Source organism: Rhinolophus ferrumequinum, chromosome 10 (assembly GCF_004115265.2).
Source record: "Rhinolophus ferrumequinum isolate MPI-CBG mRhiFer1 chromosome 10, mRhiFer1_v1.p, whole genome shotgun sequence".
Classification (NCBI taxonomy): Eukaryota; Metazoa; Chordata; class Mammalia; order Chiroptera; family Rhinolophidae; genus Rhinolophus; species Rhinolophus ferrumequinum.
The window spans coordinates 433466-442609 of NC_046293.1; the positions used below are offsets into that span (position 1 = coordinate 433466).

At 63.4% G+C, this 9144-nt stretch overlaps 1 protein-coding gene across 4 annotated transcripts; it reads left to right on the forward strand.

Annotated features, from left to right (window-relative positions):
- The first annotated feature begins 2088 nt into the window (after positions 1–2088).
- On the forward strand, positions 2089–8756 carry MAPK11 (mitogen-activated protein kinase 11). 4 transcript variants are annotated; one of them, XM_033118074.1, is made up of 12 exons: positions 2094–2559; positions 4909–5038; positions 5114–5172; positions 5244–5355; positions 5426–5455; positions 5534–5581; positions 5653–5767; positions 6094–6168; positions 6389–6468; positions 6825–6903; positions 6998–7171; positions 7492–8756. In XM_033118074.1, exons 1-12 carry the CDS (start codon positions 2444–2446, stop codon positions 7572–7574), a joined length of 1101 nt encoding a protein of 366 aa, XP_032973965.1. In that variant the 5' UTR covers positions 2094–2443; the 3' UTR covers positions 7575–8756. The 4 variants fall into 4 exon arrangements, with proteins under 4 accessions (XP_032973963.1, XP_032973964.1, XP_032973965.1 ...); XM_033118075.1 differs by having other exon boundaries at positions 2098–2559; positions 6097–6168; XM_033118072.1 differs by having other exon boundaries at positions 2089–2559; positions 5426–5581.
- The last annotated feature ends 388 nt before the right edge of the window (positions 8757–9144 follow it).

Here is a 9144-nt window from a genome sequence, read left to right on the forward strand (position 1 = left end):
CCCCCTGTCCCCCAGGTGAACACACCCCATCTTACCACATTCCCAGCTGCTGTCCCAGCCCCACACCACCCGCTGCTCCAGGTCCAGTGCTCTCACCCAGAGGTGGCAACCTTGACGTGGTGGCCTGGGGGATGCTAGGAAAATATGCAGCAGACTTCCCATCACCCTGATGTCAAAAGTCGGAAATCCGGGCTGTGCTCCTCCCCCACCAGCCTGCCACAGGCCTCTGCCCAGGGCCACCCATCTTTCTGTTCCTTAAGTCCTTGAGAGTCAGGGCTCTCTTGATGCCGGGCCCAGCTCTGCTAGTGTCCCCTCTCCAGCGGGTTTCCCGACCTGCCCTACTCTGCCTGCCGTCACCCCCACCGGAAACTCTCCCTAGCCGTTCCCCTGCAGTGTTACAACCCGGACCCTCCCCAGAAGACAACGTGGTGGGGCTGCTCAGTGAGTGTCCCCACTCTGCATGATCCACTGAGCCCGGCAGGGAAGCCGCTCCTCTCTGGTCAGCTCTGACCACTCACCACCGGGATTCCGGGGGAGCGGTGGGCAAGGTCCGGCATGGGCTTCCTTGAGCAGGCGGACTCCCCCACCCCTGGGGAGAGCACGGGGTTGCCCAGCTTCCGCGCAGCGACCCGGCCGGTCGCCATGGGAATTCGCTCTAGCCCGCGGGTCCGCGCAGACAAAGGCCAGGCCTTCCCGGGGCCCCACAGCCCGGTTCCCACAGCCCGGCTCAGCTCCCGCCCAGCCCTCGGCTTTAGCTGAAGCCCCATTAACTCCGCACAAAACCTCGGCCACCGGAGAAAGGAGCCCAGGGCGGGGCCCTGGAGGAGGCCCGGAGCGGGTGGCGAGGGGAGGGATACCGCCTCCCGGGGGGGGGGGGGGGGGGAAGTGAGGGCCGGTGGCTCGGGTGGCGGGCGTGGCTGGGACTCAAACCGTTTCCTTTCTCACTTCTCGAATCCCCGGAGTCCGGATTCGCCAGCAGACATGTCTGTTTGCCCGGTTCTGCGTTGACGTATTTTATTTTCATTTGGTTGCCAATATTTAAAAATCAGGAGAGTTCCATAACTGGGGTGGCCAGTTAGCTCAGTTAGTTAGAGCGAGGTGCTGATAACACCCAGGTTGCCGGTTCGATCCCCGTATGGGCCAGTGTGAGCTGCGCCCTCCTTAAAACAACAACACTCAGGTTTTAGTTTGTTTCGAAAAAGCAGAAGGTTGCCCAACTCAGGAGCCTAATTTCCGGCTTTCCTGGGAAGGGCAGCCCAGCCACTGCCTGGGCGGGGGTCAGGAGGCGTTTATCCAAGGGGAGTCCTTTCCTCCGAGCCCTAGTCACTGGAGGGGGAAAGACAAGCAGATGCGCCGGCCCAGAGCGCTGGGCAGAGAGCGAGACTATCCTGCTGGCACAGGGGAGCACCCTATTAGCCTGTGAGAACTGAACCGTTCAAGCAAAGTGCGTTGCAGGAGTTCGCAGCCCCTGGGAACTGCAGTTGGTTGCCAACTACAGGGGCTCCCCGATACCTGGGAAAGTCAAAGTGGGCTTCCTGGAAGAGGTGACAGTTGACGGGGCTGTTTCAGAAGGAGGAAAGGTACCAGGCACCAAAGAAGACCCATTTGGGGAAAGCTTCTTATGGGGACAACACCCTGGAGGGTCCCCGGGCGCCGCCGCTGTCCCTGGTCCTGACAGGCCTCGCAGTTTCCCCTAGAGGCGCTGGGCGGCCGACGTCAGAGGAAGGTCTGCCCGGAGGCAAGCCTCACCGCCCAAGCCAGAATGGCCTCCACGGGGAGGGGCCAGGCTGGCCCAGGAACCGAGGCGCCATCTGCCCACCGCAGAGGGGCGGATTCAACCCAGTGCCTCGCTGTTATTAGGCGGTGTTTTCTATGTTGATGAGAAATGTCTCCCAGGGTTCGCCCTGGCTTCTTTGATTTTGAGTGTTCTACTTCATTTCTGAGGAAGCAGCTGGTGGCGGGGGTGCAGGGCCCGGCAGCAGGTGTGTGGGGAGGGGGAACGCGTGGACCCGAGCAGGCGAAGGGAGTAGTTGTAAGTGTCGCACCGGAGCAGGGAGGGACGGGGTGCAGGACCCGAGGTGGGGAGAAGGGAGGTGCCGGCGCTGGTGTGGGCTGGAAGGGTGCGGGAAGCCGAGCGCGGTGCGAGGCGGTGGCGGCCTGGATCAGCGGCTCCCGGGCGGGTATTTGGAGAGGTGCATGGACCCCAGGAGGTATAAGCGGGAGGGGCTGTAAGTCGGATCCTGGCCTCCCCCTCCCCCCGGCGGAGGCCCATCCTCCCCGGGACCGCCCCAGGGAGACGGGAGGAGTGCCGGTTTCCGCTCAGCAGTGCCTCGGAGGGGCAGGAAGCCGCCTTGTCTCCGGGAACCCCCTCGAAGCCCCGCCCCGCGCACCGCCCTCCGTGCGTTCGGCTCGCGCTCCGGTGCGGCGGGGGGCGCGGACGGACATGTCGGGTCCGCGCGCAGGCTTCTACCGGCAGGAGCTGAACAAGACCGTGTGGGAGGTGCCGCAGCGGCTACAGGGGCTGCGCCCGGTGGGCTCGGGCGCCTACGGTTCCGTCTGGTAGGGGCGGGGCGGGGGGGGCAGGGGAGGGACTGAGCGCGCGCCACCACCCTCTCCCCGCCCGGCGGGGGTTCCCTGAGTGGGGAGGGGCCTCGCCCTGCCTCCGCCCCAGGCCCTGCGCGGATCTGGGGAATGAATGGGGGGTGGGAGACGGGAAGGAAACTTTCCAGACGCGGCTCCGGGGGGGGAAGAGGGGTCGTCTCCCGCTCCTTCTGAGCCAGAGTGACCCCCACCAGGCCAGAATCCTGCGGCGTCACAGCCGGCGAAAGGGCGGGTCTCCTGGACCATAGACGTCCGAGCACGCATCTGGGTCGCCCCGTTTAGGCTCTGGCAGCCCAGAGATCTGGCAGATGCCCCCGCCCTAGGGCGGGTACTTTGGTTTGTAAAAGAGCCCAGCTAGGGAGAGGGCAAGACCCCTCCCCTTAGGATGGCCTCAGGCTTTCCCGTGGGTCCTGCCCCTTCCCCAGTCTTGCAAAAGAGTCTGGATGGGGCTTAGGCCTGAGCAGAGACGTCTGCCACTACCCCTACAATCCTTAGGGGTACACCCCACCCTGTTTTTGTCCCAACCAAAAGAGCTCAAGACCACAGCCCCACAGTTAGGTCCTGGGGCCCAGAGAGAGGACAGAGCCTGGAAGGGAGACGGAGGGTTCGAGCGCTGAGGTCTTTTACCCTGGAGGGTGGGGAAGCTTCAGGGGGCTTAGGGTGAGTGAGGTGGTTGCAGGCAGTCCCGGCGTCACTTGTAATGTTAAAAGTGAAGCTGATCGTGGGTGTGGATGTTGAGAGGTGTCCCCCTCAGCACTCAGTGGGGTCCTTACCCATGCCAGTAGCAGGTGACTGCTGTCCACTGCAGGGGTCATGCGGTGAGGAGGCAGGGGCCCTCGAGGGGCTGGCATTGCTCCAGGATCTGGAAGGTAAAGAATGGGATTTCCAGTGGACCCGAACCTGAGACCCAGTGTTGGACTCTGGAGGAGGGGTTTGGGTTCCCCATGGTCTCTGATCTCACGCTGTCAACGCTGTCAGGAGCCTCAGGCAGGCCATTTTAGCCACAGCCTCTGTCTTATCTCTAAGATGGCAAGGGCAAGAGGGTCAGGGACAAAGTGTGAATGGCCCCTGGGGAATCTGACCGAGCCCTCGCTGGAATTGCCTCTGGCCCAGAGTCACCTTCTGGGAATTCCTCTTGAGTGTCAAGCTCCCAAGGGAGGCCCAGGTCTCTCTCCACTGCACTTAGCTTGATGAGGCCCAGTGCCGGTGACAGCCCTCTCCTGGGCTCCCTTGTTCCTCTGATGAAGCTGTCCCCCCAGGGCCAACTCCCTGTGGTTCCACTGCACAGACACAATGAGGCCAAAGGATCTGCTGCCCCACCTGAGGGGCCCACCCCTACTTCCCACCCCAGGAGTGACTTGAACCTTCCCCAGCAGGTCACAGGCTAGGAGGAGGGGCACAGATGCTCCAGGAGCCTACCTGGCTTCTCCTCCCCCCACCACCTGGTTCTGCAGGAGCTGCTGGTGGGACTGTGTGGACTCCGCAAGGTCCTGAGGCAGGAGGTGAAGAGTCAGGGAGGCGCAGCAGTTAGAGGGAGCGGCCTGTGGAGCTAGTCGCCTTCAGCAGGGCCCTGTCCTGGGCACAGTGGGCGTCAAGGGGGGGGGTGATGCCAGTGACTGTTGTGTCTCCCCATGAAGAGGAGATGGGTGTGCAGGTGGAGGGTCTGGACCTCTGAGGACGGGTTGAGCCACGGAAGATCTGTGGATGCAAATACCACCTTCGGCTAGACATTTCCTTCTGTCGGGTTGCTCACTGTTGCAAGTAATAATGCCAGTTTTTCCTCCCTATTTTGCGTATCCAGAGGCTTTGGAGGCAGCTCTGAAACCTTCAGGGAGCCTCCAGACCCACAGCCCATGGGGGAGGGGGACTGTTTGCTGTGGGAATAGCCAGTAGCTGTTTTTCTGGTGTGTTATTTCCACCCTGGTCAGTGGACACTTTGCTCTCCCAGCCTCGCTGAGTTGGGCGTGAGAGTCGTGGGGGTGAGGGGACAAAAGATCCAGTCCTGCTCTGGGGCTCTCTGGTGGGCAGGCTGGGAAGGCCTGCGTGTACGGGTGCCGTGGAGGGGGAGTTGCCTCTTGAGGAAGGAGGCTCAGAGGCCGAGCAGGTCACATTCTCATCCCTGGGACCCTGCGGCAGCACACGGATGGCGGTACAGCCCCGAGAGATCCTCTGGAGCAAACGGGCCGAGGGAGGAAAGCGGCGGGCGAGCAGGGGTGGGTTAGCGGTGCCATCCCCGCAGAGGAGTGGCGGCGGGGGGTGTCTGTGAGCGCAAGGCCCTCGCCGGCCGCCTCACCCACGCCCTTGCAGCTCGGCCTACGACGCGCGGCTGCGCCAGAAGGTGGCGGTGAAGAAGCTGTCGCGCCCCTTCCAGTCACTGATCCACGCTCGGAGGACGTACCGGGAGCTGCGGCTGCTCAAACACCTGAAGCACGAGAATGTGAGCTGGGACTCCCCGCGGTGGCGCGCCGGCGGGCCTGGGCCGGGTCGCCCTCCTGACGCCCCTCCCCGCCAGGTCATCGGGTTGCTGGACGTCTTCACTCCCGCCACCTCCATCGAGGACTTCAGCGAAGTGTAAGCAGAAGCCGGACACGCGGCCGGGAAGGCGGGGGCAGGGCTGGGTCCTGACCGCTGCCCCCACCCAGGTACCTGGTGACCACCCTGATGGGAGCCGACCTGAATAACATCGTCAAGTGCCAGGCGCTGAGCGACGAGCATGTTCAGTTCCTCGTGTACCAGCTGCTGCGCGGGCTGAAGGTGGGCGCGGCGCCGGCCGGCGGGGCACGGAGCAGGGGCGGGAACCTGACGCTCGTCCTCCCCCTCGCAGTACATCCACTCAGCGGGGATCATCCACCGGGTAGGTGCCGCGGGTGAGGGTCGGGCCCCTGCAGGACCCGCGCTGCGCTTGCTGCGCTCACAGCCCGCCGTCCTGCAGGACCTGAAGCCCAGCAACGTGGCAGTGAACGAGGACTGCGAGCTCAGGGTGAGCCCTGGAGGGGGCGGGGCAGAGGGGCGGGGCTTCCGGGAGGCGCTGACCCCAGGCGCTTGCTCTAGATCCTGGACTTCGGGCTGGCGCGCCAGGCTGACGAGGAGATGACCGGCTACGTGGCCACGCGCTGGTACCGCGCACCTGAGATCATGCTCAACTGGATGCACTACAACCAGACGGGTGACGTCAACTCATGGGGCTGCCTGTGGCTTGGGACCAGGGTGGGCAGGCTGAGCTCATGCCAGGGCCTAGGGGATGGGGGTGGGGAGCCCAAAGCCAACTAAGTGGAGGTGTTCCAGTCGTGGGGGACTGCAAGGTCTGGGAGCAGGCCTTTCAGAAACAGGCCTTCAGAGGAGCAGAGTATGGTGCGTCTTGCCCAGGGCTGTGTCTAGAGGAGGAAGGGACCCGGGTACGATTTGGGAACTGGACTGGCGCCGTCTAGGCAGCCCCCCAGTCCTCTGAGGAGGGACCTGGGGTGGACAGGCTGATGGAGACCCCTTCCCCAGCAGTGGACATCTGGTCTGTGGGCTGCATCATGGCTGAGCTGCTCCAAGGAAAAGCCCTTTTCCCAGGAAATGACTGTATCCTTGGCGCAGGTTGGGGAGGAGGGTTGAGCCAGTGTCCCTTCCTGCGGGATGGGGGACAAGGGAGGTGGGCTCTTTCTGGCTAGTCTTGCTTCCTGTGTCCCATGCCGTGCCATCGTGGGCTCATGGTCCCCAGCTGTAGGAGAGCAGGTTCTGGGCAGTGCCCCAAGATCTGGGATCTGGCGGCCTGGCAGTGGGCATTTCCTGAGCCAGGCAGACATCGACCAGCTGAAGCGTATCATGGAAGTGGTGGGCACACCGAGCCCTGAGGTTCTGGCAAAGATATCCTCCGAACATGTGAGTCCTCTGGAGGCAGGGCGGTGGGGGCATGCACCAGACACCATGTGGGGAGCGTGGGCCACGTGGAATGGAACCTAAGGCGGCAGCCTGACTCCTTCGGGGGGAGCAGGTGGACATGAGGGGCAGCGAGGGCAAAATTGCAGCACTGACAACAGTGCCCTGGCCAAGGCACTGGGAGTGAGATGCTGGAGCCACCAGAGGCAAAGGAGGTGGTCTCTGCTCCATGCAGGTCCCTGCCCAGGCCTGTTGGACTGCATGAGAGTGGGGCTTTCTCTCAACGAGCCCCTGCCTAGTTTGGGGCCAGGGTAAATAGGGTGTGAGCAGCCCCCTCAGGCCCTTCCATGTGCCCACAGGCCCGGACATACATCCAGTCCCTGCCCCCCATGCCCCAGAAGGACCTCAGGAGCATCTTCTGTGGAGCCAACCCCCTGGGTGAGGATGGGCCCTGGGTCTGGGCTGGGCTCCACGTCTGGCCCTGGATGCAGAGCTGCCCTCCAGCCCCTGCCTTCCCCTGACCACTCTGCAGCTGTGGACCTCCTGGGAAGGATGCTGGTGCTGGACAGTGACCAGAGGGTCAGTGCAGCCGATGCCCTGGCCCACGCCTACTTCAGCCAGTACCATGACCCGGATGATGAGCCCGAGGCCGAGCCCTACGATGAAAGCGTTGAAGCAAAGGACCGCACTGTGGAGGAGTGGAAGGGTGGGCAGGGGGGCCGGGCGGGGGTGGGAGAGGTGAAACCCAGGGCCTGAGGGCTGCCTTCCCGTGGAGGCCTGTGCGGGAAGTGCCTTAGCTCCTCAGGGTGGTCTGGGAGGGGCACAACGTGGCCCCCAGCTCTGGGGTGGGGCGGTTAGAGATGGGGTTGGTGTGTCCAGAAGAGGCCGGGGAAGCATGGGGCAGGCTCTGGAAGGCCCGTGGACTGAGGGTGGTGGGCCTGGCTGGGTGACTGGCACCAGACAAGCAGATGCGCAGTGCTGAGCTGCTGGAAGCATGAGTTCAGCTTTCCCCTCACTCCCCTCCAGAGCTCACCTACCAGGAAGTCCTCAGCTTTAAGCCCCCAGAGCCACCACAGCAGCCGTCTGGCAGTCTGGAGATTGAGCAGTGACAGGAACACTGCCGGCCAGCCACACTGGAACTCAAGGAGGGGACTGCACCTGCCTGCCCCCCTTCCTCAGCCTGCCGGGTTCCCACAGGGGTGCCTCCCAGCACCACTGTGGCTGGCAGCCTTGACCCGTGGCCTGGGACCCCTGGTCAGCACGATGCTCCAGGTGGGATGCTGCATGTGTGCCAGCCGTGGGTGCAGGAGTCTGGGCCGAGCATGCCGGCCCTCCTTGGTCCTCCTGCCCCCTCCCTTGGAGCCTCACTGTGGGGGGGCCTGGATGCCTAGGGAATCCCCCTGGGGAGTGTGTCTGTCTCCAGGTCTCCTCAGTCCGTGGGTTACCTTTAGGGGGTGGTGCATTGGAGTCAGGGTACTCTGAAGACTCAAAAGAGGAGGGGTCTCAGTGGTCAGAGCTGCTCAGCCTGGGAAATGCTGAGATCCAAAGCCGTCGTTGCTGGGCAGGGTCTCCCCTGGAGGGTGTCAGGGCAGGGACAGCCACCAAGTGTCGAATCAGAAAATCCGCCTGGAGTCGTGTTTCCCTGTGCTGTGTGGTACAAATGCACTAATGTGTGTCCTGGTATTTACATGTCAAGGTGTGTGCAGGCATGTGTGAGTCTGTGGGTGCCTGAGGGCTAGTGGCCATGACCAGCTGGAGGCTCAAGTTGGGGTGGCTATATTTGCCTCCCCCCAGTTTCTGATGTCATGGGGGATTTGCTGAGATCCTGCTGTGCACCCTGTGAGGGGCTCAGGTGAGCAAGGTGCAGCCATGCTAGCAAAAGCTGGGGCGTTCTCCTTGAGTTTCTGAGGCATGAGGGCACGGTGCCAGCTGGGGAGCTAGCGAGCACGGGAGGGGCCGGGGGGACGCTAAGGGGGCTGGCACACATCGAGGTGGACCTGGACTCGGACCCTGGACCTTGGCCCAGAGCTGATGAAGACACCTCTGCCTGTTCTCAGAGCTGAGGTGCTCTGGTCTGCGGGTCGGCCCTCATCCTTCCCGCCAGAATGGAGCTGACCTAGTCACCTCTGGGACAGGACCCTGCTCCAAACGCATTGGGGCTGTGGGTCCTCCCTCGAGGGACTTCTGTGTCAGATGGTGCTGTCAGGTGGTGACCTCGCAGGACCCAGGGAGGTCTGAGTGTCAAGGGCACGCACCAGGCTCTCGCAATAAAGGAAGTTCCCCCTCGTTCAGCTGTGTCCCAGGCTTCAAGAGCTGCCCTGCTGCCCCCACTGCCCGAAGGGGTGGCCAGGTCTCTGCATCACACACCCACCTGGCCTGGCCTGCACCCACAAGAGGCCTGCACTGGCCAGATCACTTGGGTACCCAGATCTTCAGCACCCTCTGTGCTTTACCCAGCCAGGGGCCCTGAGGGGCAGAGTGTGATGGCCTCCCACACCCGAGCCTGCTGCCCTGCTGGGGGTTCATTGGACAGGCTCAGCGCCTGGTCCAGATCCAGACTGCCCCTTCACTCAGTGGTCAGGGAGGCGGCCGGGCACGAAGGCCTGCCCTGCCTGGAGCTGGGTGGGGTGGAGGAAATAGCCTTCCTTCCTAGTTAAGGGGAAAGAGGATCATTTCAGC